Consider the following 27,994-nt stretch of genomic DNA (forward strand, 5'->3'; position numbering starts at 1 on the left):
CCGAGGAACAATTTTAATGGCAGAATAGTCTAGAGGAGTTACTCAGTGGAAACGGGCCTCGTCCACTAAACATTCATGGAAAAGAGAAAAAGAAACGATCGTCGAAGAGAATGGTAAGTAAGCAGAAGACAGGCTTCCTAAGGGGTTCTGGTAGATCAAATGGTGTTGATTTTGAAAGCATCATGAATCACTCAGGCGACTCTATTGATGCATTACCTGCATCTTACTACGACTAGCAGACGATGATATTGCCGCCCATGACCCTGCGTCTCATTTGAGACAAATTTTATTTGACAAGTCCATTAACCTTGTGCTTTCGCGATGGAGGTTTCAGGCGCAGCCTCCTAAGAGTCAATTGTGACGGAAATATTGTGTCGCCAAAAAAAGGAATATACCGGGTAATATTGTCTATTTCCATTGCCTGCAAAATTTAACACATTAATGTATCTATCAGCCGCTTAAATATTATACAATTTTCATTGTAATTGTAAGTTTTATTCTAGTACGATCTTATTTACTACTTGTAAAAAAGAAATGACATTGGCTTCTTGTCTTTGTCGGTTGTCGTCAAGGTACACGACTTACAAGTCCATGTAATTGGTTTGGCCAATATTCACAATATACGTTTCAAGCTAGTTATCACAAAGTGTTTAATGGTACACCCGGAAAACGATATAAAATCACAAGTTTAGACAATTCTAACGGTATATCTTAAAAATATATGGCTACATTGTTCAAAAGTCCTTAGTCCGATAGAACACCTTTTAATTAATTACATGTGCAATGTTTAACCGGGCAGATATTTTCTTAAATCTGGCTAAATATTAAAATATTAATGATTTTACTTTTACTCTTGAGTATTAACATTAAAATATTTTAACCTTACATGTAATCATTTATTAGTTGTGTTCAAAGATATTACCAAAATTCTCAAAATATACGGCGTGGTTATAAATATATTATTTGTTGTGTTCAGTATATATGTATATTGGTCAATACGTGCCTTTAATCATACAGACTTAAAAAAACTATTTTTTCTGCAGTATTGCGTTAGTCCCAATTACTGAGAGGAGGAGGGAGCCAGTGATCTATTATCAATACAGTGAAACTTGTCAATTAACGCGTGTCGTCATTTTGTTCAGAGTATAAATCAGTGCATCCCATAATAAAGTTTTCTTTGTTGGATGATATCAATATTGAAGTAATAAAATATATACCTCTTGGTGTAACAATAAATTCCGGCCCGTATCTAGTTAAAGCGTATAAAGCTTTATTTGCAAACATTATTATTTTGTTTAAAAGAAAACTTTCAAATTGCTTGTATGAAGTATGGTACTACTTTTCATTAAAATAAAATGGCCCATACAAAATACATTGCAAAGCGGATAAAACCCTATTTTAAATAACAGGTTAATATTTTGTTTTGGAACACCTGCTTATGTGCAATAGTAAAGTGTGTTAAATAAAAGATATATTCTTTGTGCAATAGTAAAGTGTGTTAAATAAAAGATATATTCTTTGTTTCGAGAATCGGCAATTAAAGAAACAATATTATTTTATTGTTAGATTCTTAATAAAATATTTCATAAGATATATATCCTTTGAAATCTTATTATCTAGTTTGAAAATATCAAACAACAATCTTAATTTAAAGTTAATTACATAAAAAATGAGCAAGATAGAACGGCATTGTAAAACATTCTATGTACGTACTACTACATTAAACTTTAGAATAAAAGCAAGAGTGTAAAATGAAATTAAATGAAATGTTATCAAGAGTTGAAGTTTTTGCAGGTCTATAAAATTAACATGGTCATATGTTTATGACAGATAAAGAAAAATTGTCGTCTGCATCCGTTCATTGTCAAATTGAATAAGAACCAAATACAAATGATTGCTTTAAGATTGGAAAGAGATTTTGTGCAATATCTGAGCAGAAATTGCACTTTTACGAGTAGCAGTAGACTCAAGTGACCAATTTATAATTGAGTATTAACATATAAGCATACAATTATAATTTCAGCTAATTAACCCCTGGAGCGTCTAGATTATTATCAACATGTTTCAACGTATTATTTTAGTCAATGTATTGTATGATATTTAATTTGCTTTCAATTTCATATGGTTAATAAATTGAATAGTTAAACAAATTTATCTCTAAATTGTAACAAAAAGAGTCCGTGTAATGATGTGCTTTTAAGGTTGTATGGCTTCAATAAAACATCATTAAGGTTAGAAATATGTTAAATTTAGTTTAATTTTTAATCTGTTTGTCTTTATTATCTTTATAAGAAATAATTGAACCGTGTCACGACAAAACCAACATAGTGCGTTTGCGACCAGCATGAATCATGACCAGCCTGCGTATCCGCGCAGTCTAATCAGGATCCATGCTGTTCGCTCTCAGTTTCTCTACTTGTAATAGGGTTTGGTAAGCGAACAGCATGAATCCTGATCAGGCTGCGCGGATGCGCAGGCTGGTCCGGATCCATGCTGGTCGCAAACCCATTATGTTGGTTTTGTCATGTCACGGCTCATTATATTGAATCAATATTATGATGATTATGATGTGACTTTAAGACAAGCTATTGCAGAGAAATTGTGTACACTCTGCATGACCTTAGAATATGATAACAGAAATACTTAAGTTAAAGGCAATGGTGTCCTTATTTCAGAACTTGTATTTCGTACTTTTCTTGATAGCAGTTGTGTCTTGACGTTTAATTTTATTTCAAATATTATTGTTCATATTAGTTCAATTTAAATTGAACAGAAGTATACAATTACTTTGACATGGTCAATTTGAAATTTGCGAAACGTTTTATTATTAGGAAGCTGTTGCATTATATGATCAGAGTAGTGCTCTTTAATCCTCATTTCAAGCAAACCTAACTCTGCTCTGTTCAACCTTAATTTTGACAAGTGTGACATATGCGTGCGAATACGTCACAAAAGTGTGACAATTACGATCAGCCAAACTTTTTTAATTAGTATACAGCAATGCATGGGTCATACGTCGAAATCCTATCAAAAAAGCGAGTGAGGTTATATTAGTTGGAACATATATATCACACCTGCAAGTTTTGAGTTGCCAGTAAAGGTTTAGTCTTCCATTAGTGTCTAAAGAAACGGTATACCTATTGCCCACCGTCCGCCTATTCACACGTCTGTCCTTTGTCTGCTCGTCTGTTCATATGTCTTTTATGCTGTTGCATTATATTAAGAGTTATGAGCTTTGATGTGCAGTGTTCAAGTAAAATGTGTTTTAATTAGGAAGATATTTTACAAGGAAAGAGGTGTGTATGTAGGTTTGTTTTAATAATTCAAAAGCTTTCACTACAAAACTTGTTAATGAGAAAATTCTGTCAGTTTCTTTATCACTCAAAATACGGACTAATAACTAATAGTTACTGGAGCAGCTTACCAATATGCTTTAAAATAAGTTTCTCTTATAGCACTGTACAAAGGGCAATCAATCAGGAAATGCACTTCGCTGGATTGTAAGTGCCGTTTGCAATGTGTCAATTACTTCCTTTGTTCACGTCACAATATTTTACTTTTAAAATTTCCAAATGTAACTGAGATTAATAGAAAATAATTAATTTTATTTTCAAAATTTTCATGAAAAATAGCATGAATATTGAGGCCTACTGCTTTAATTTACCATTGGAACATTTAATATATAATCTATGTTTTGGCAATTTCTATTTATTGTAAAATGTTTTACCCTTATGAAACGATACTAATAATACGCTAAACCCATCCGTTTCGCCTAGTCAGAGTGTAGGTCTATATAGATCTTGTGATTTGGACGAGGTGCATGGCCTTTGTGACTCATTGAAATAGTTCATACTTTACTCTCTTTTTCATACAGAAAAGTTGGAAGTTGTTTGTTTGTGGAAAGTAGATTATACTGGTAATGTTCCTTTCCATCAAGCATTAGGATTGAATGCAAGTATAGATTCAATACTAGATTTATTGAATTCGTTGGAAAAAAATCATATTATGCGAGCCTCTAGGGAGCAGAAAATATCTTTTTATTCAACAACTTAAATGAATTTGGTAATTACGCTTTATAAATATAGTATTTTATTTATCACATACATGTACATGTGCCTCAAATACACACACACACATGTAAGAACTATTTTACTGTAATGCTAACATTTAGCGTGTATTTACGCTATATTAGTTTTTATATGGCATATACGTGTACTTAATTGTATGACTTCACGTCATTATGTGCAGGGACGTGTCATACCGTTTTCCTGGAGTCAGAAAATTAGTATTTATGTCATTAACAGAAGTATATCTGTACGTACAAAAAGTATGAACTAGCATGTAAATTCAATCAATTTCTGTATAAAAATGTTTTACACTAAATTATTTACTATTAATCTCAGTTACATTTCAAAATGTCTATGTGCAAAATTGTTTTCACTGTTGATTCTATGAAGTTCGGGTCGGTAAACTATTTTCCCTAGTAACATGTACTATCTTAAAACATAAAACGGAAGCGGATAATGAACTTCATTTCAAATTAGAACTGCAGTGTTCGTGCAAAAAGGTATGCATCTTGGTTTTCACCATTGGTCATGTGGTTTGCCAGGGGCCAAACGACGACGACAGCAGACGGAGGCATAATAGCTTATCATGGCAAGTCAACCACGTTCAAATAAACAAACTTACAATATTGAAATGTCTTTTATTAGTACTTCATTGAACTTGTTATTATATTTTATAAGTTATATAAGTAATTCTATACCACATATCAGAAAACGAATTTATTGTTTAGTTTGTTGAAAAATCGTATTTATAAATTTTTTAGATGAGTTTTTCCGTCCACAGACTTTCTTGCAATGCTTTTTGCTATCAAAATTATTCAAGTTTAATCCGCATCCTTTCCATGCAAATTTCTCGCATCTTTTGGTATTTGGGTTGTAGAAAAACCGAGGAATGTTTTTATTGCACGACCCAGTTTCTTTTGGTAGTGAACAAATTGGACAAGGGGCTGAACCGCAGAACTTTTTACATTCTTTCTCTGTATCAAAGCGGTTTAAATTTCCACTGCGGCCTTTGTAAGTGAAAGTCTTACACTGACATTCTGCTGCATCATAATACCATTTTTCCTGTTTCTTGTTTCCTCTGTTGCAAACTCCTTTCTTTGGTGGGAGATTACAAACAGGACATTCAATGTTCCCGCATATTGCTTCACATTCTTCTCGAGTGTCGTATCTGTTTTCGTTACCACCACACCCACCATAAACAAACTGTTCACATTTACATGTATGCTTGTTAAAGAAGAAGCGTTTGATGTTCTTTTTACATGTCCCTTTATTCTTCGGAAGGTTGCAAACAGTAGATGGGCATGTCATATCTTGACATGACTTTTCACACAATTTTAATGTGGGGAAAGTTTTTCTACCTTTACATTGACCTCGACGGGCTATCCTACATTTGCATATTTTGCTATCATAAAAATACCTATTTTGAGTGGCACCAAAATTACTCTGATCTCTCGCTAACATGCATGAATATAATGGTTTCACGTTGCATTCATTTTTTTCACAACGTTTATTGCACGCTTTAAGTGTATCAAATCTATTGGCATTACCCCCACATCCAGAATAAATGAACCTTTCGCATTTGCAAGTTTTAGTATTGTAACCATAGCTAGGGATATAGCCGCCGCAAAGAGGTCCATCATCATTGCTCATCTTAATAGGCATATTACAAACATTTTTACAATCACTACAACCACAGCGAAATTCACACTTTTCTTTTGTTCCAAAACTGTTTCCGTTCACCTCACAGCCCGTGTATTGTTCGCATTGACAGGTTTCGCTATTAAAGAACCAGCGCGTCGATGGTTTCATACATTCCCCCTTGTCTATAGCTAGCTTACAAAAAGGATAATTTTTCAATTTGTCTTCGCAAGATGCTTCACAGTATTCAAGGGTTTCGAAATTGTTGTCATTTGGTGCACAGCCACCCCAACTGAAAGGCTCGCATGTACAGCTCTTGGCATTGTAAAAGTAACGTGTGATTGCAGCTCTGCAAGGACCAGGTTCTACAGGTTGCAGGCATACTTAAATGAAAAATATGTTCAAACCGATCTAAATATGAAAATTAATATATGTTTGCACACACTTTCAGAAATTAATCTTTATTACCTTTAAGGAGAAATACATGAACACACTTTCAGAAATTAATCTTTAATACCTTTAAGAAGAAATACATGCACACAATTTTGTCACTAAGGAAGTAGAATACAAGATTTGAAATTATTTTAATTATTTCAGTAAAATGACATCGATTACAAAGTACTGACAGTAACTATATGCTTTAGCAACTGATAAACCTTGTCTGGTTAAATGAAGAATTTATGTGTATTACCTTTTACATGTTTGTTTATACAACAATGACCACTGGCGCCAAGATATTTTCTTGTGAATAAACACGTAGATTCAGCAGGGCACACAAGGCCTCTCATTGTTCCACATGTACCATTTCTGCCATTGGGACATATGTCTTAAAGGTGAGAAAACAAAATCATTTCAATGACTTTCATATTGTAATGAACTTTAATTTTTTGTATGTACAATTAAATGCTTGTTATAAATTATTTAGGGGCCTTAAATGAAATCTAATAAAGAATCACAAAGAATCTGATAAAAAATCATTTCTTGGATGACGATCGGATTGCTTAAAAGTACAAATGCGCATGTTCTTAGCATTGCTTTTGTATTGAATGATGAATATATAGAGGATATTTGTTTAGTTCAGTGTAAGATCGGGATATATTTCACCAAGTGAGCACCCGAAAGGTATATTTCACGAGTGACGCAGCCATGAGTGAAATATAAACTTTTGGTGTTCACGAGGTGAAATGTATTTCGATCTTACACTAAACTAAACAAATTTTCTTTTTATTGTATGCAAAGAAGCGTTTAAAAAGACATTTTAACCTAATACTAAATGAAAATCGCGCGAAATAATAATGCTACGTGACGTCATTTACGATGTCACGTCATTAAGTTGGTTTCCAGTACTACGCACGCTGGTATTTCACTAAAACAATGTAATGGGCTTAAATTCCAAACAGTGAAAATTATCAAATTGATAATTTCACTGATTCAGACGGTTAAATATCAGTTTCATATTTTACTGATATATTTCTAAATAAACCACCGAAAAAGCATGTAATAAATTGATTTCTTTTATGTTTTTAGTGGATCACAGTTTCATACGTGAAAACTATATATGATAATATCACAGTGAAATTAGGAAATTCCCACGGCTAAAATGTCTGCAAATGAATAGTTTAAAATATCATCAATTACCTTCTTTCTATTTCATTGATTGCAACAAAGGATCAAAATACATTTCAATTAACAACTATTGTAAAGAAATATATTGAAATATTCAATATATTTGATGTGCCATCGCGTTTTCATCATCATTCCATCATGCATCGCGGGTACAGACTAATTAAAAACACGATTATCCAAACGGAACACCGTAATAATTAGTTCTCAAGGCTAGTTTTTTTCCAGAAAATAAGTTGTCTTAGTGTCAAGCAAAGAGAAGATTAAAAAAGTAGAGAAAAATTGAGTTCCGTAAGAAGACAAAAATGGCAAAATTAAAATACTGCTACCTCGATTATGTTGAGTCGGTTCATAGACGGTAGAGATTTTTGAAAACTATCAATAACGCCTTTTAGCATCGCCTTAAGTATTCAGTATTTAGACAACTTGCTCAAAAGTTATCTATGGGAATTTCTTGATTTGAACTGAGTTATATATAGATATACTTCCAAACCAATGTTTAGTTTTCCTCAAAATATTTAAAAATTGTTACCTGATAACGACGATGGACAATTTATTTAAAAAAAAAACAATAATAATAATAATAACAATAATAATAATAAATATATAACAATCATGTTTTAAAGAGAATGGGGGATTTTTGCTAGGTATTCGATGTTCTGTAATTAGTCACATTAGTTATCTATATCATTATGCCGCAATCTTTCATTGTATCTTGTAACAAGTGCATTGTAGAATGAACATTGTGCATGTACATTTTATGCTTAGAACATGTCATTAAATTATCAAATTATAAAATTAAATTTTTAAACTTCGAAAGGAAACAAAAAGAAACAGACTGTTTGTTATTTCCTCAAAAATAAAAAAACCCAGCTGTTTGTCATATTAAAAAACCTTTATGATAAATAATACCATTGACTAAAGGACTATAAAACAAACAAACGTTAATTAGAAGTGCATCAATAAATCTTTAACAGTATATTTTGAAAACATACCCGGTTTTTTCACTTGATACGTTGACTCAGTGATGGAGACAAGCAGCATTCAAACCAAACAAAAGAAAGTCAGCATAGTGTTTTGTTGATATAATATGCAGTTCCGACGATATATTTAACATATATATCAAATGCTGTCACTGCACTTCTCGTAAGGTATGAGCTGGCAATGTTGCTTACCAGGTATTTAAAGGCTTCCTGCAACATGTTACTTGTGAGAGTTTTTTAAAACGTTTAAACGTATGTAACAACTGATATTAAGCAATCGTCAAACTTTTGTTTTCGAACAGCTGTCGTAATCTGAGAATAAAGATTAAGTAAACAAACTTAAATGTGAAGGTTTTAAGATATGTTCGGTTCATTACGTTTGAGAGAATGCGTCTGTTCTATCACGATGCAAGTACTCTTGTAAACTCACATATGTCTTTGTTTCCTTTAGAAATTTCAATTTGAATCTCAATTGGTGCAAATTAGTGAGAACATAAAGCATATTTACAGCAAATTATCACATTTTGCATATGCTTTAAAAACAACATATTTTCTTATTCAAACGGAAATAAATCATTTATCCATTTGTCTACAAATTCCTGAGGAAATAAAAAAGCAAGGACATATCATACAGAAACAGTCATCCGCATTGCAATTATTCTTCAAGTATTCAACTATTCATAGTTCAACAAATACATGGATATAATAACATAATGAATAAGAATCAAACATAATTTTTATTATACATATGAAAATGCATAATTTAGTGAAACCACAAAAGAATGATATTGAATTACAAGCTCTCTACCAATATTTCTTGCTGCTTAATTAAATTGCATACAAAAACCTTTTTATATTACAATTTTCCCATAGTACCTGATGTTGCATTTCGCGCGTGTGCATTTTGCGTAGGGCAAAAACGCAATTATGAAATATTACAATTTATTATACTTAAGGTTTTCATAGACGTGATTTCAAGTTATATCATCAAGAAAACAGTTATTTTGGGATGATTTAAAGCAGCAATAACTTAAAACGTGAATTCATTTTTATGGCCGTCGTGTTTCTCATAAGTATATATAAATCCCAAGAGTTTGTGCAGCTTGTAAGACACAAAAATAAAACAACGCAATGTGTAAGTTGTTAATGGGCTTTAATTTTAAGCCGATAAATGGATAACATTTTACATCTAGAAATTTTTATGTCTTAACTGGGGAACGAATTCGCCGCCCCCAAATTGATTAACCAAAACTTCAAATGTGGTTTCAAATAGAAAACAATTGTAGCAAACAATATAATAGATGACAAAAGTTGGACAACAACGCCACATAAACAAATACATGTAAGAAATATGAACTGTTAAAAATAAATATTTTCCAAATCTTGGTCGACTCGCCCAGGAAAACGCATAGTCTGGAAACCTGTACCCTTTTATCATGCGTCTAATAACACCTGATGTAGGGCTACATCCTTGAAAAATACTTTATGAACTTTTAATAGAAGTAAGTAGCCATTTAAACATAAAATTTAAGTATAATGACTACAAAATGATAATATGCCAAAATATAACGAAATACAAGAACAAAAGGAAACTTATACATGTTATACAGATGAATTTCAATGCGATACATAGTAAACACACACAAAACAAAATACATAAAATACTGTATTACAAAACGTCCAAAGTAAATGAAATTGTATGATCTCACTACTAACTTTCAGTAGTGGATGGATGGTAAGGGAGGAGGAGGTAAAACTTTATATAATATAAACATATTTAACTAGCTGAGAGAAAATTTTTCTTTGTTTCCTTTCTTCTCGAAAAAAGAGTGAATGGCGCGTGGGCATGATTACTATAATATACGGAAAGATCTTACTCCCGAAATGAATAACGAAAGAAAACTAAGAATAAATTATATTAAAAACAGCTTGTCCATAAAATATCTTATAAATAAAATTCATTCACAGGTCATGTATATCAAAATATGCGGGACTAATAATTCAATGATCGAAAAGCACATATAAAAGTCCTCTGTTTAAGGTATCATTTCACAACTTCTTCATCAGTAATTTAAATTGAAACAGCATGGTGTTAAAGATTAAAATTTATTACCCCTGTATAACATAATATTGCATAATTTGTATTGTACACTTACTATGAATAAGCGAATATGCAAGGCAGTAAATGTCAACAGATTGACACGTGATGGTTGTTCTTTTTCCAACTAGTTTACAATATTATTCAACCAGCACGGTTAAAACCATGACATAGTTAATCACGTTAATCACGTAAAATTACGAAAATCGTAATTTTTTGTTACTTTTACATGTACCAATCTCATCGATGTTTAATGGGTTTGTGAAGTGACAAATAGTGTGACGTACATTTACATGTGTTAGCAATGAATGAAAACCAGGTAAAATGTCATAATATTAAACTTATGTCATAATGTTCATATCTGCACCCGAAATAGTGCAAATGTAAATAAACAAGTTTTTCTATGTTTGAGCTGCCACCTAGTGTTTTTACCCCAGATGACCTACATTCGAAATTGACCTAGAAATCATTGAAAAAAACCTAATTTCCAGGATATTTTAGCTAAAATATTACCCATCGACGAAGACTCAACACCGATTATGATTTCGTTAAGTTTATATATTATTGAGTTTTAGCGAAAACATTGCCATGGTCGAGTATCTATTTTACAGATGAAAATTTGAAATGCTAATTAAAAAGTTATTTTTATGTAGTATAGTCTGCGTTTTCTGCAGCAGAATTCCGAAAATTATGCTATTTAAAGGAACAAGTCACACTGATAACAACAATTTTCAAACGCGGTAGACTTAATTAGAGCTGTTTGCCAATTCTTAAAGAATTTCAAATATAAAAAAATATATCTTCTCGTAGTCCATTTGAAATACATGTATATATCATTGCTCACGTGCTGGACTGGTCTCCCTGTCTGCCTATATACTCGTCATGAAGATGGTCGACTAGTCTCTTTCTGAAATTATACAACAAACGTACAACGAAAAACAACCTGAGGTGGATGGGTTTGATAAAAAAATATTTCAAGTATGTAAAATAATATAGCGTCAGTACAACAACCTTTTTCATTGGCTTCCAGATTGAATAAAAATGAATACCGATCGATGCCACGCTTTTCTTAGAAAAGTAGTTCTTATAATGTAAATTGAGCTGGAAATCAACATAACAACGTTTGTGATTAATATCATGGACAATGAGCTGAAAATATTGCCTTTAGAGAGTTAACATATTTGAGCTGGGTGACCTAGTTTTTGACTCCAGATGACCTTTATTCAAACTATAAGTAGAAATCAGTAGTCAGGATCTTTAGGCTAAAATGTAACCTCTAGAGCGTTTACTAGGTTTACTACATTTACTACATTTGGTTTGTGCGACATATTGTGCACCCCAGATGACCCATGTTCGTGAACTTGAGCTAGAATATAATTTAATAAAAAAGCACCTCTGACAAATTTTCAGGATATTCGGTTTGAAAACCCGGTAACCCATATTCGAACTTTACCTACAAATCATCTTATTAACATATCTGACAAATTTCCAGGATATTTCGACTGGAAACGTTTCCTCATGGGTGTTGACCCTAAGTGACCTATATTCAAACTTGAACTAAATTATCAGCTGAACAACCTTTGCGGCGGCCGATTTTCAAGATATTATACCAGAAACAGTTGCGTCTGGAATGTTAACAATTATTCAATATTTCATCTGCGACTTAGGTTTTGACCATAGATGACCCATATTCGAACTCGACCTAGAAATCAGCTAAACAAATTTTCTGACAAATTTCCAGGATGTATGGGTATAGCCTCTATAATTTTAACATTTTTTCCATATTCGGGCTGTGTGAGCTTGATTTTGACCCCATGTGACCTATGTTCAAACTCAATCTAGAAATCATCATTCCTGAAAAACTTTAAGGATATTTGAACAAAAAAGGAGCCTCTAGAATGTTAACAAAGTTTTTTTTTCAATATTTGGGCTGTATGACCTTGTTATTGTCGCTAGATAACACATATTTGAACTTGACCTAGAAATCATGTAGTCAAACTTTCTGACCAATTTCAAGGATATTTGGACCAAAACAGTAGCCTTAAGAGTATCAATAAGGTTTTCCATATTTGGGCTGCGATCCATTTTTTTTCGTCGCCAGATGTCACATATTCAAACCTGATCTTGAAATCATTCAAACAACCTTTCTGGACAATTTTCATAACATTTGGACCGAGACAGTAACCACTGGAGTGCTAACAAAAAGTTTCTATTTTTAGCTCTGTGACCAAGTTTTTTTTATCCGATATGACCCATGTTCGAACTCGTCCTCGTCCGGAGAAATAACTTTGACAAACATCTGGACCAAGTTTGGTGACAATTGAAACAAAGTGTGACCACTTGAGTGTTAATGTACTAAACGTGGATACCTCAGCTCCTTCTTTGAATGATATTTGCAACGACTGGAAAGTGCTTAAGTGCATATGCTTGCGGGGCATGGGTGACATGGTGTATATAGTATTATTCAGTGATGAAAGTAAAAATTCAGCATGTTCTTGCGCTATCGACCAGTATATAAGCTTAAAGTTATGGTAGAGACAAAAGTAGTTGAAAGGTCGCCAAATATTGAATTGATATGCACAAAAAAATTACTTGATATCATTTTTTTTATTTCTTTAAAATATCTATATATATATATATATATAAATGCCTTTTCTTGAAAATTAAGTATTAAAAAAATGTTACTTATGTTTCTACAAAATGACTAAATGCTTAAACAATAAGAACAGTAATAAAGTATAATCAACGCTCAGAAGGCGCTGAATTTGTTTGGGTCTCAAAATGTCAGAAAGGTGAAGATTGTGAGATTATAAACCAATTTGTTTTGTATAGTGCCATTAATGTTATTTCCAGTGTTATAACTGTAGTAAATTAGCTTTAAGGCTAATTGCAACACTGACATACAATTCAATGTTTATTTGGCTTAATTTAAAAAAAATACAAAAAACGTCAGTTACCTTAACTGGGATTTGAACTCCAGACCTCTTGCTTCCTACACGAGTGTGTAACCCCACGACCATTGTTATAAGATAACAGTCTGAAGAAAACCACATTATTCTTAATAATGGTATGAACCTTTATTAATTTCGATGTAAACCTGTAGTTTAACACTGAAAAAAAACATGGAGCTTAATATAAGCATGTATATCTGTAAAGAATTACACAATATTAGAAATCTTCGACCAATCGGAAATTACATTTTCTTCCTCGGGAAGGCTTAAAAATTAATGCGCCTGTCATATGACAATCTTTACGCAATGATATCCCCTTAATTGTTCGGCGTTAGTGTACTTAGGGAGGATCGAGTTCGTACTACTTTCGGTTTTTGCAAATAAGCATATCAGGGTCTGAAATTTCGCTACCATTATTTGTTTGGTCTCACGATCCAAATAAATAACAAAACCCATGGCCGGTAGGGTACAATGCTGATTTATCTTCTTTGTTGGTTCAGTGGGTGTCGATCTATCAGTCACTTTATTATTAACAATAAATCCATGTTTCTTCTACAATTAAGTTATTAATTTTATTTCCACTTTCTTAAACGGTAATATTTTAATGTCTATTTCAAAAACGTTGATGTTGAAAAAGAGGACGTCAAGAGAGCAATACAAAATTTTCATGAAAAATAGCATGAATTTGAAGGCCTACTGCTTTAATTAACCATTGCAACATTTAATATATAATCTATGTTTTGGTATTTTTTCATTCATTATAAAATGTTTTACCCTTATGAAACGATACTAATAATAGGCTAAACCCATCCGTTTCGCCGAGTCAGAGTGTAGGTCTATATAGATCTTATGATTTGGACGAGGTGCATGGCCTTGATGACTCAATGAAATAGTTCATACTCGACTCTCTTTTTCATACAGAAAAGTTGGAAGTTGTTAGTTTGTGGAAAGTAGATTATACGGGTACTGTTCCTTTCAATCAAGCTTGAAATATTGTATAGAGGATTTGATGCAAGTATAGATTCAATACAAGATTTATTGAATTCGTTGAGAAAAAAATCACATTATGCGAGCCCCTAGCGAGCAAAAAAATCTTTTTATGTAACAACTTAAATGATATTGGTATTTACGCTATATAAATATAGTATTTTATTTATCACATAAATGTGCCTCAAATACACACGCACATGTAAGAACTTTTTTTATTGACGCTCATTACTGTAATGCTAACATTTAGTGTGTATTTACGCTATATTAGTTTTTATAAGGCATATACATGTACTTAATTGTAAGACGTCTCGTCATTGTATGCACGGGCGTGTCATGCCCTTTTACTGAAGTCAGCAGATATTTTCACAAAAAATCTTACGATTTATCTTAAGTTTTTGACTTACGATAATCGTAAGTTAAATATTAAGTCATTTTCACAAAGCCACTCGTAAGTTAAAATAATGTTATCTTGAGATAAAAAATTCACTTACGATAAATCTTACCATAAAAACATCCCTAGCAACGTTCATTTGCTATTGTAATACATGCTCTATATTTGATTCAGTTTTAAAATCAAGTAATAAAGAGCTTGAAATGTGTATTAACACAATCAAGTTACAATAAGAAGAAAAAATGAGTCAAACTGATTTATTCTCTATCTTGATAGAAAATAATAATACATGGACTTAAGTGATTCATAAACAGTCTGCTACGATATTGCTAAGGTATGGATAAATAAAAAGGTGCCACTAGTTCATGCTGGCAATGAAATCAAACCCATAAAATTGTACAAATTATTAGTTTTCAAGAATTCTATATAAAATAGAGAAAAACAGAATCCCTAAAGAAAGTCCAACACAACAAAATAGAAAATGTTGCAGGCTCGGTTTGATTGAGTCTGTTCATGGACGGTACTGGAAAGTGCAAGTTACCGTCCACGCCCCCTAGCACCGGCTTAAGAAGAATTCAACATTTAACATGGAAATGGTGAAATTTTGAATTTAGAAACATCCGCAGATGTTTTCATACGGCGGTTATCATGGAACCTTCAATGTGACACAGTAGTGCCATTCCATGAAAAGCGGCATATGGTCCCCAAGTAAAAGAATGCTTTTGCCCTAAACGAGAAAACAATGGGCGGAACTAAATAAAATGGAATTTTGAAAGGGGATCTGATGTTATGAAGCCTGCATATCACAGATAAGACGTCAAAAGACAAATTTAAAAAGCAGGCAACATATCCTAAGGGTGATTATACAGTATTCAAGTAGGAATACTGGAACCACCCAAGTTGAAAATATATAAAATAGAGAAAATAAGAATCCCCAAAGAAAGCAACACACGACAAAATTGAAAATGTTGCAGGCTCGGTTTGATTGAGCCTGTTCATGGACGGTCCTGTAAAGTGCAAACTACCGTCCACGCCCCCTAGCACCGGCTTAAGCAGAATTCAACATTTAAACATGAAATGGTAAAATTTTGAATTTAGAAACATCCGCAGATGTGTTATAAAGTTCACATTTAAACTATTTATAACTCTCTCTCCACCATGAATTTACCTCCATCAAATCATCAAAAATGGAAAACTTGGAAGCTGGCTAAAGGAACGCTGGGTTGTTTACTTATTCTACGAGCTGATGACTGTCATTGCTTTTCAATTTTTCATAAAGCATACGGCAATAATTGCTCGTAGGATACTTTAATATGCCCAAATGTCATCAAGAGCAGTTTTGCATGTGGAAGAAATGTATTTTTTAGGCTGTAAAAAATGAAACTGTTACAAAAAAATTAGAGACGAAATTTGGTGATTGGAATTTGAATGAAAAGAAGTATATTATTTTTGACATTTAAGTTATTTATCAATTTCAGCTTTGCTTTTTCTTTAAACAGCCTGACATTGTCAGAATTGTCAGCAAAAATAAAATTGAGGTACCACATGGGGAAAATCTTAAAAAAAAGTAGTTACGTCATTGAAAAGTGTGAAATTATATTTTGATAATTTTCACTGTGAAATTATTAAATATAATTTTCACGGATAAATCAGTAATCCACTGAAAAGCATGAAATAAAACATATTATTTGCTTAATATATAGATCTATTTGTCCTTTCATTTTTGTTTCTTTTTATTCTGTTTAGATAAAAGATGCATGATATTTTACTTTTAAGAGAGAAAAAATTACACTTATGAACGGCGAATACCTATCGTAAAGTAACGACAAATTTTGCACTTAAGATTTTCTTAAAATATTTTGTGAATAGGAAATTTTTCGTAAGATTTCACTTACGATAAAAATGTGTCGTGAGTTTTTTTGTGAAAATGGCTGCAGAAAATTAGTATGTTTATGTTTAATTTTTGTTTTACAAAATAGTTGGGCAAGCAACATATACCGAACGAAGCGGGAAATAATGTAGCGTGTTAATACATATATCTGGTTTTCAGTCATTTCCAACAAAAAGAGTTATAAACAAAAACATACATTTTTCGCTGCAAGATGGATTGATTCTATTAAGTTCGGGTCGGCAAACTATTTTCCCCAGTAACATTTACTATCTTAAAACATAAAACGGAAGCAGATAACGAACTTCATTTCAAATTAAAACTGCAGTGTTCGTGCAAAAAGGTATGCATCTTGGTTTTCACCATTGTTCATGTTGTTTGCCAGGGGCCAAACGACGACGACAGCAGACGGATGCATAACAGCTTATCATGGCAAATTAACCACGTTAAAATAAACAAACTAACAATATTGAAATGTCTTTTATTAGTACTTCATTGAACGTGTTATTATATTTTATAAGTTATATAAGTAATTCTATACCACATATCAGAAAACTAGTTTATTTTTTAGTGTGTTGAAAAATCGTATTTATAAACTTTTTAAAGAAGTTGTTCCGTCCACAGACTTTGACGCAATGCTTTCTGCTATCAAAATTATTCAAGTTTAATCCGCATCCTTTCCATGCAAATTTCTCGCATCTTTTGGACTCTGGGTTGTAGAAAAACCGAGGAATGTTTTTACTGCACGACCCAGTTTCTTTTGGTAGTGAACAAATTGGACAAGGGGCTGAACCACAGAACGTTTTACATTCTTTCTCAGTATCAAAGCGGTTTAAATTTCCACTGGAGCCTTTGTAAGTGAAAGTCTTACACTTACATTCTGCTGCATCATAATACCATTTTTCCTGTTTCTTGTTCCATCCGAATATCTCGAATATCTTGCAAATTCCTTTCTCTGGTGGAAGATTACAAACAGGACAATCAATGTTCCCGCATATTGCTTCACATTCTTCTCGAGTGTCGTATCTGTTTTCGTTACCACCACACCCACCATAAACAAACTGTTCACATTTACATGTATGCTTGTTAAAGAAGAAGCGTTTGATGTTCTTTTTACATGTCCCTTTATTCTTCGGAAGGTTGCAAACAGTAGATGGGCATGTCATATCTTGGCATGACTTTTCACACAACTTTGATGTGGGGAAAGTTTTTCTACCTTTACATTCACCTCGACGGGCTCTCCTACATTTGCATATTTTGCTATCATAAAAATATCTATCTTGAGTGGCATCAACATTACTCTCATCCCTCGGTAACATGCATGAATACAATGGTTTCGCTTTGCATTCATTTTTTTCACAACGTTTATTACACGCTTTAAGTGTATCAAATCTATTGGCATTACCCCCACATCCAGAATAAATGAACCTTTCGCATTTGCAAGTTTTGGTATTGTAACCATAGCTAGGCATATAGCCGCTGCAACGAGGTCCATCATCATTGCTCATCTTAATAGGCATATTACAAACATTTTTACATTCACTACAACCACAGCGAAATTCACACTTTTCTTTTGTTCCAAAACTATTTCCGTTCACCCCGTGTATTGTTCGCACTGACAGGTTTCGCTATTAAAGAACCAGCGCGTCGATGGTTTCATACATTCCCCCTTGTCTACGGCTAGCTTACAAAAAAGGATAATTTTTCAATTTGTCTTCGCAAGATGCTTCACACAGTATTTCAAGCCACCCCATCTGAAAGGCTCGCATGTACAGGGTTATTGTAATAGTAACGTGTGATTGCAGCTCTGCAAGGACCAGGTTCTACAGGTTGCAGGCATACTTAAATGAAAAATATGTTCAAACCAATAAAAATCTAAGTATGAAAATTGATATATGTTTGCACACATTTGCAGAAATTAATCTTTATTACCTTTACGAAGAAATACATGAACACACTTGCAGAAATTAACCTTTATTACCTTTAAGAAGAAATACATGCAAACATTTTTTTCTCTAAGGAAGTAGAATACATCATTTGAAATTATTTTAATTATTTCTGTAACATGACATCGATTACTAAGTACTGACAGTAACTATATGTTTTAGCAACTGATAAACCTTGTCTGGTTAAATAAAGAATTTATGTGTATCACCTTTTACATGTTTGTTTAAACAACAATGACCACTGGCGCCGGGATAATTTCTTGTGAATAAACACGTAGATTCAGCAGGACACACAAGGCCTCTCATTGTTCCACATGTACCATTTCTGCCATTGGGACATATGTCTTAAAAGTGAAAAACCAAAACATTTCAATAAATTTCATATTGTAATGAATTTTAAATTTTTGTATGAACAATTAAATGCTTGTTATAAATTATTGAGGGGCCTTAAATGAAATCTAATAAAGAATCACAATCTGATAAAAAAAAATCATTTCTTGGATGACGATCGGATTACTTAAATGTATAAATGCGCATGTTATTAGCATTGCTTTTGTATTGAATGATGAATATAGAGTTTTCAACTTTGCTTTTAAAGAATATATAGACGATAATTGTTTAGTTCAGTGTAAGATCGGGATATATTTCACTGAGTCAGCACCCGAAAGGTATATTTCACGAGTGGCGCAGCCAAAAGTGAAATAATAACTTTTGGTGTTCACGAGGTGAAATGTATTTCGATCTTACACTAAACTAAACGAATTTTCTTATCATTGTATGCAAAGAAGCGTTTAAAAAGACATTTTAACCTGAAACTAAATGAAAATCGCGCGAAATATTAATACTACGTGACGACATTTACGATGTCACGTCATTAAGTTGGTTTCCAGTACTACGCACTCTGGTATTCCACTGAAACAACGTAACGGGCTTAAATTCAAAACAGTGAAAATTATCAAATTGATAATTTCACTGTTTCAGGCAGTGATCAAATATAAGTTTTATATTTCACTGATATATTTCTATAAACCACCGATAAGCATGTAATAAATTGATTTATTTTATGCTTTTTAGTGGATCACAGTTTCAAGTACTCGTAAACTATAGATTGCATGTACCTGAGACTCAAAATATATCATTTAACTAAAAATAGTTTGAAATTTTGAATATTTTATGTGTATCAGATTCAGAAGGAATAAAAAGGAAGAATAATTCAAGTCGCATTATAAAAAAGGATATATCTTCATGTTGATAAAAAACATAATGTGATATTTTCGGGCTCACACTAGAAATATAATCTAAACTTCTACTTCATAGTCAGAATATTTTCAATGATAATGAAATGACAATATCCGTCAGGCATTTTGAATTTATATTTTATTTGTTCCGTTAATATCTAAAATCATATTCAAAATATACCAAGGAAAAAGAAGTATCTATTTTCACCTGGGTTTGGAGGCTGACATGACAGTTAAATTTGAGAAGTCCTCCGTTGGAAACAGGAGATTACAGATTGAGCATGCTGTTACAGAGGCTGTGGTTCAATCAACATTTGTGCCAAGTTTCATCAGTATTGAAGCATTTTTCAAAGTTTCATAGCAGTTTGAACTTAATTGTGACAGATGGCTTTTCAATGGAAACGGCCATTTTTCACAATATGCCCATACGGTAAAGGATTAAGGTTAATTATCATGCACATTTTGTTAGAAATAATTTTTTTAAATTGTAATATTTATAAGGTCATATCGACGCTGAGTCGCAAAGATGGTGTATTCAGCAAGTCCAATAAATTTGGATTTATTTTTTGAATTCAAAAGCTGCAAAAATTAAAACATGCTCGGCCTTCTGTAAAAATATGGCTTAATGAACTCCCTGCGTAATGCAGTATAGCAATAACAAATGATAATAAATGAAATTCGTCCTCTATTTCTTGAATATTACATAATTTGCATTTTCGTTTTGGACGAGGATGTCTTTTAGGACCAAACCTCTCTGACTCTATCTTTAATTTATGAGAAGATAACCTAATGGAAGAAAACTTTTGTCAGCAGGATTTAATACAAATTTGTCAATCAAATGTACAGACAGACTAGACAACAGTGGTCTGCAGTTACCTTTTGTATAAAATAATCAACTAATCTACGTTTGAATATTTGAACAAACTCTTTTTGACTGTATTGCAATGGGTTGAGCCAAACATCTGTGAATCCATATTCATTTAAAATAGAAGCTGCCCAGGAGTTATAACAATTTCAATGAAGACCTTTTGATAAAAAAAGATATTATTATTTGAATGAAAAATATATAACAAGAATCTTATTATTTGATCTTAACTTTGAATATAAAAGTGATATCGGCCAAGGTCCGAATAAACTGTGCTTAACAATGACTTGCAAAATTTCGAATAAATCTTTTCTATATCTTTAGATTTTGTAAAATCCCATACTGAAAACAAGAATAATTTAATGTTGAGGCAACAAATGCATCAAAGAATTGAAGTAAAACGGAAGGGGTCACATCATATTTGTTAATATTAAGATGGGCTTTTAAAGCTTCTCCTGTAACATATTGATTATGAAGCTAAAAAGACCCAAAGATAATTAAAGACTACACCCAAATCGTTGAAGTTATCAACAGTCTCTAATAAAGTATTATCGTATGATCATTTTTCATTTTTTTCTGATTCTTCCTCTCTTCCTAAAACATTGTTTTAGTTTTATCTGTGTTTACCTCAAGGCCCCTTTCATCACACCCATTTATCACAATTAAGCTTTAAATTATTTAGATTCGATTTTTATTCTTCAATTGACTTTCCTAATATAACCATCTCGTCGGCAAACAGTAAAATAATCATACATATATCAAAAAGTGAAAACCTTGTCGTTGTTATTATAAGTATTATGTTTATAATGGTAGCGAAATTTCAGACTCTGATGTTGTTAATTGCAAATGCCGAAAGTAGTCCGCTTTTTTTGAAGCGGTTACTTCCCTTTATATGTACACTAACGCCAAAAAATTCAGGGGAGATCACTGCGTAAAGATGGTCAAATGACAGGCGCATTAATTTTCAAGCAAAATCGAATGGTCGAAGATTTCTTATATTGTTTTATTCTTTATATATATATATATAAATGCTTATAGTAAGCTCCATGATTATTTACATCTATGTTAAACAACAGTTAGCGTCGCTACAAACCCTAATTTAAAATAATATTGTTTTCTTCAGGCCGTTAGCATATTTCTTCACCGTGGCCGAGGGATTTGTGCGCTCTCTTAGGAAGCGAGAGGTTTGAAGTTCAAATCCCAGTGTAGGCAACTCATTTTCTTTTCAAATTGTTTAAGTCAAATAAACATTGAATTGAATATCAGTGTTGCAATTAGTCTTATAGACAATTTACAACAATTGTAACGCTGGAAAGCATTAGTGGCACTATACAAAAACAAATTGGTTTAGAATCTCACAACCTTCACCTTTCTGACATTCTGAGACCTAAACAAATTCAGCGCCTTCTGTGCTTTGATTTAGGTATTGTTCTAGATCTTCCAGAGAAAAGCAAACAAAATCGGCGAATAATTTTAGCCCTGCGTTAGACCAATCGATATATCAAAACAGTCTAACGAAGTATTACAGTGTTTAACACAGGAAGACACCGAAGTGTACATATCATAAATATTCTGATAAATTTTTCATCTTGTCCAAGTTTAAAAAGTTTATACCAAATAGCAATACGATAGATTGAATCGAAAGTTTTTTTAATGTCTATTAAACAATAATAAAGATGTGAATTTTGGAATAGTATTCGTTTCACTAAAGAGTGCAAAACTGAACGAAAATGGAATTGTGCGTCAGTCTGTTTATTATTATCATGCACCCAATTTTCAACCAGTTTTGTTAATACCTTTGTAAATAATTTACCAAAACTACTAATTAATGTACTTATATAATGGTACGATATAACCATAAGACAAAATAACCGGAATCAAATATAGTGTTAAAACAGTCCTTGAAATGACCGATTAGTATGTCGGACGTCTCAATGAAAAACTTAGGCAGGTCATGGCGCCATATTCGCTTAAGATCTTTAATTGTCAATATATTTCATTAAACTGAAGTCGGTGAATCTCATTGGTCATTCTAAAATACAATGTAAAGGATAGTTCTTACCATTCTAAAATTAATTTTAAGGATTGCTCTAAGATAAAATGTAAGGGATAGTTTTGCCATTTTAAAATAAAATGTAAGGATAGTTCTAACATAACATGTACAGGAATGAGACGTTTTTTAACTTTTAGGTTAATTCTAAAATGATTACAAAATTTATATAGTCAAACGTAAAACAAAGAAAAGGGACACCTTAAATAGAAGTTGTCCTATTTTGAAAAATCTGTAATATCAATATTCTATAATTTAATTTAAATGTTTACAAAATGTATATTTTCTTAGCTACAAGAAATGATTATTATGTAATTATTACATAAATCTTAGAAATAACATAATTTTACATGTTAACCAGTTTTACTTCGGCCGAGTATCCTTTTTAAAGATACTTCTAGTTTCCTGTGCTGTATTTAAGTTATCAACTTGAAACCTCATATGTATAGTGCACAAGGATTGCAACTTTAATTTTTCAATTTTTTGAGTACTTTTTGTTATTTTTCATGTTTTAAAATCTAAGATCTCAAAGATACGCAAACAGAAAGAGTGCGGGGTTAAATAATGAGAAGGCATACATTGTTGATTAATATGTAACATTGCGCATGACCACCGGAAGACGATGGCACGATGATGAAATCGCGATGGTGCGATGGTGAAAACGCGATGGCACGATGGTGAAACACGATGGTAAGATTGTGAAAGCGCGATTGTACTGTGGTAAAAGCACAATGACACGATGGTGAAAACGTGGCACGACTTAGGAAACGCGATGGTACGATGATGAAAACACGATGGTGCGATGGTATGGTACGATGGTGAAATCGCGATGTCACATCACTATCGCACCATCGACATTTCATCATCGTACCATCGCGTTTTCATCGTCGTACCGTCGTGTTTTCACCATCGTACCAGCGTGCCATCGCGTTTTCATCATCATTCCATCGTGCATCGCGGGTACAGACTAAATAAAAACACGATTATCCAAACGGAACACCGTAATAATTAGTTCTCGAGGCTAGTTTTTTCTAGAAAATAAAGTTGTGTTAGTGTCAAGCAAAGAGAAGATTAATAAAGTAGAGAAAACCCGAGTTCCGAAAGAAGACAAGAATGGCAAAATTAAAATACTGCTACCTCGATTATGTTGAGTCTGTTCATAGACGGTAGATATTTTTGAAAACTATCGACCACACATTTTAGCATCGCCTTAAGTATTCAGTATTTAGACAACGTGCTCAAACGTTATCTATGGGAATTTCTTGATTTGAACTGAATTATATATAGATATACTTCCAAACCAATGTTTAGTTTTTCTCAAAATATTTAAAAATTGTTACCTGATAACGACGGTGGACGATTTATTTTAAAATTAATAATAATGATAATAAATATATAACAATCATGTTTTAAAGAAAATGAAGGATTTTTGCTAGGTATTCGATGTTCTCTAATTAGTCACATTAGTTATCTATATCATTATGCCGCAATCCTTCATTGTATCTTGTAACAAGTGCATTGTAGAATGAACATTTTGCATGTACATTTTATGCTTAGAACATATCATTAAATTATTAAATTAAATTATTAAACTTCGAATTGAATAAAAAGAAATAAGCTGTTATTTCCTCAAAAATAAAAAAAACCAGCTGTTTGTCATATAAAAAAATCTTTATGATAAATAATACCATTGACTAAAGGACTATAAAACAAACAAACGTTAATAAAAAGTACATCAATAAATCTTTAACAGTATATTTTGAAACATACCCGGTTTTTTCACTTGATACGTTGACTCAGTGATGGAGACAAGCAGCATCCAAACCAAACAAAAGAAAGTCAACATAGTTTTTTGTTGATATAATAAGCAGTTCCAACGATATGTATAACATATATATCAAATGCTGTCACTGCACTTCTCGTAAGGTATGAGCTGGCAATATTGCTTACCAGGTATTTAAAGGCTTCCTGCAAGATGTAACTTGTGAGGGTTTTTTTAAACGTTTAAACGTATGTAACAACTCATATGAAGCAATCGTCAAACTTTTGTGTTCGAACAGCTGTCGAAATCTGAGAATAAAGATTAAGTAAACAAACTTAAATGTGAAGGTTTTAAGATATGTTCGGTTGATTACGTTTCAGAGAATGCGTCTGTTCTATCACGGTGCAAGTACTCTTGTAAACTCATATGCGTCTTTGTTTCCTAATAGAAATTTGAATTTGAATCTCAATTGGTGCAAATTAGTGAGAACATAAAGCATATTTATAGCAAATTATCATATTTTGCATATGCTTTAAAAAACAACTGATTTTCTTATTCATACGAAAATAAATCATTTATATACATTGTCTACAAAATCCAGAGGAAATGAGAAAAACCAAGGACATATAATACAGAGTCAGTCATCCGCATTGCAGTTATTCTTCAAGTATTCAACTATTCATAGTTCAACAAACACATGGATATAATAACATAATGAATAAGAATCAAACATATATTACATATATGAAAACACATAATTTAGTGAAACCACAAAAGAATGATATTGAATTACAAGCAATACCAATATTTCTTTCTGCTTAATTAAATTGCATACAAAACCTTTTTACAATATGATTCCCCATAGTAACTGATGTTGCATTTCGCGCATGTGCATTCTGCGTAGGGCAAAAACACAATTATAAAAGATTACAATTTATTATATTAAAGGCTTTAAAAGACGTGATTTCAAGTTATGTCATCAAGAAAACAGTTATTTTAGGAAGATTTAAAGCAGTAATCACTTAAAACGTGAATGATATCAAAATATGCGGGACTAATAATTCAATGATCGGAAAGCGCATATAAAAGTCCTCTGTTTAATGTATCATTTCACAACTTCTTCATCAGTAATGAAGAAACAGCATGGTGTCATAGATATAAATTTATTACCCCTGTATAACATATTAATTAATATCGGCTTGTTCTTTTTTCAGCTAGTTTACAATATAAATCAACCGACAGGATTTAAACCATGGCATAGTTAATCACGTAAAATTACGAAAATCGTAATTTTACGTTACAGTACTGTTTCATTTACCAATCTCATCGATGTTTAATGAGTTTGTGAAGTAACAAATAGTGTGACGTACATTTACATGTGTAAGCAATGAATGAAAACCAAATAAAATGTCATAATATTAATCTAATGTCATACACCTGAAAAAGTGCAAACGTGAACGAAGTTTTTCTATGTTTGAGCTGCCATCTAGTTTTTTTACCGAAGATTACCTATTTTCGAACTTGACCTAATACTCATTTGAAAAAAAAACCTTGCTGACAAATTTCCAGGATATTTTAGCTAAAACTATTACCCATCGAAAAAGACTAAACACCGATTATGATTTTGTTAAATTTATATAGTATTGAGTTTTGGTGAGAACATTGCCATATGGCCGAGTATCTATTTTACAGATGAAAATTTGAAATGCTAATTAAACAGTTATCTTTATGAAGTATATTCTGAGTTTTCTGCAGCAAAATTCCGAAAATTATGCCATTTAAAGGACCAAGTCACACTGATAAGAACAATTTTCAAACGCGGTAGACTTTATTAGAGCTGTTTCTCCACTTTTAAAGAATTTCAAGAAATGTATCTTCTCTTAATTCCCATTTGAAATATATATCATTGCACACGTGATGGACTGGTCTCCCTGTCTGCCTATATACTCGCCATGACGATGGTCGGCTAGCATCTTTCTGAAATTATATAACAAACTGACAACGAAAAAAGTCTTTGGTGGGAGAGTGGGACAATAAGGATTGTAATTATGTAAAAAGATTTAAACGGACGAAGTCCGTCTGATATCAGTTTCACTTCCTGTAAAATTAACAGGAAAGGACTGAATATAAAAAGAATTTTCATTGGTCATTTTAAAATTACAAACTGAAATCGGTGAATTATTCTAAAATAAAAATGTAGATTCTAACCATGCATTCTTGATAAAATGTAAGGGATGATAAGCTTTGCCATTATAAAATAAAATGTAGAGGATAGTTCCAAAATAAATTGTACAGGAATGAGGATATTTTTTTTTAATTTTGAGTTAATTTGTAAATGATTAAAACAATTATAAAGTCAAACGTAAAACAAGTAAAAGGGACATCTTAAATAGAAGTTGTTTTTCTTTGAATAATCATCAATATAAATATGCTGTAATTTTATTTCAATGTTTACAAAATGGGTATTGTCGTAGTATTGTCTTAATAAATAATTAACATGTCATTGTTATGCAAGCATTGCTAAAATTTCTTTTTGTATTGAAAACTTAGAAATAGCATAATTTTGTATTTTAACAGATTTACTGCAGCCGACATTCGTTTTAAAAGATACTTCTTGTTTAATATAGCGTCAGTACAACAATCTTTTTCGTCGGCTCCCAAGTTGGAAAAGAATGAAAAGCGATCGATGCCACGCTTTTCTAAGAAAAGTAGTTCTGACTGTATCCCTCCACTTCATGTATACCATATTTGTAAATGCATAATCATGATCTTTGCGATATGTAATAAGGTTAATAATATAAGTTATTAAATTGAATTATTTACATTTATAATGTAATCAAGGTTTTAAAATAGTTTGGCTCTTTGACCTAGTTTTTTATCCAAGATTTTAAAAATTGAGCTGGAAATCAACATAAGAACCTTTCTGATTAATATCATGGACATTTGAGCTGAAAATATTGCCTCTGGAGAGTTAACATATTTGAGCTGGGTGACCTAGTTTTTGACTCCATGTGACCTTTTTCAAACTATAACTAGAAATCTGTAGCTAAAAATGAAACCTCTAGCTAGAGCGTTAAGTAGGTTTAACTATACATGTATTTGGTTTGTGTGACATATTTTTTTGATGACCCATGTTCGCGAACTTGAGCTAGAATAGTAAAGTACGTACTATATTATTTTCAGTCAAAGTCTCTACAAAGGAATATTTTTATTATTTCTTATTATATAATCACTCACTAAAGACACAGAAGAGAATCTGGCCAGTGTTTTTAAATTTAGATAATTATGATATGGATCATTTATTAATGTGCACTTCAATAGTGGATGAAACGTGAGAAAATATACAGGAAATTTGGCTTTTACGTTTCATCAACCTACCGGACGTCATACAGCCACTTGATTTTAATATGTCTACCGACACTTATTTCGCCAATCTTAAAGGTACCTGCAATAAATATCTGTTCCCCCCATGTCATGTAAATATATACATCAAAATAAAATTTC

General features: G+C 32.1%; 1 protein-coding gene and 1 long non-coding RNA gene across 2 annotated transcripts; both read right to left on the bottom strand.

Moving 5' to 3' along the window:
* Window positions 1-4,689: 4,689 nt before the first annotated feature.
* Window positions 4,690-18,350, bottom strand: LOC132754134 (papilin-like). Its single transcript, XM_060744727.1, has 3 exons — window positions 17,201-18,350; window positions 6,397-6,531; window positions 4,690-6,088 (listed from the first exon to the last, which is right to left on the bottom strand). The coding sequence occupies exons 1-3, from the start codon at window positions 18,147-18,149 to the stop codon at window positions 4,785-4,787; spliced, it is 2,388 nt and encodes a 795-aa protein (XP_060600710.1). The 5' UTR covers window positions 18,150-18,350; the 3' UTR covers window positions 4,690-4,784.
* A 22-nt stretch (window positions 18,351-18,372) lies between these two features.
* LOC132754128 (uncharacterized) lies at window positions 18,373-24,680 on the bottom strand. The gene is made up of 3 exons (XR_009629044.1): window positions 24,499-24,680; window positions 18,785-18,919; window positions 18,373-18,470 (listed from the first exon to the last, which is right to left on the bottom strand). It is a non-coding gene; the product is annotated as an uncharacterized LOC132754128 (long non-coding RNA).
* Between the last annotated feature and the right edge of the window lie 3,314 nt (window positions 24,681-27,994).

This window comes from Ruditapes philippinarum, unplaced genomic scaffold, assembly GCF_026571515.1.
Source record: "Ruditapes philippinarum isolate M1 unplaced genomic scaffold, ASM2657151v2 ctg4765_1_1_1_1, whole genome shotgun sequence".
Lineage (NCBI taxonomy): Eukaryota > Metazoa > Mollusca > Bivalvia > Venerida > Veneridae > Ruditapes > Ruditapes philippinarum.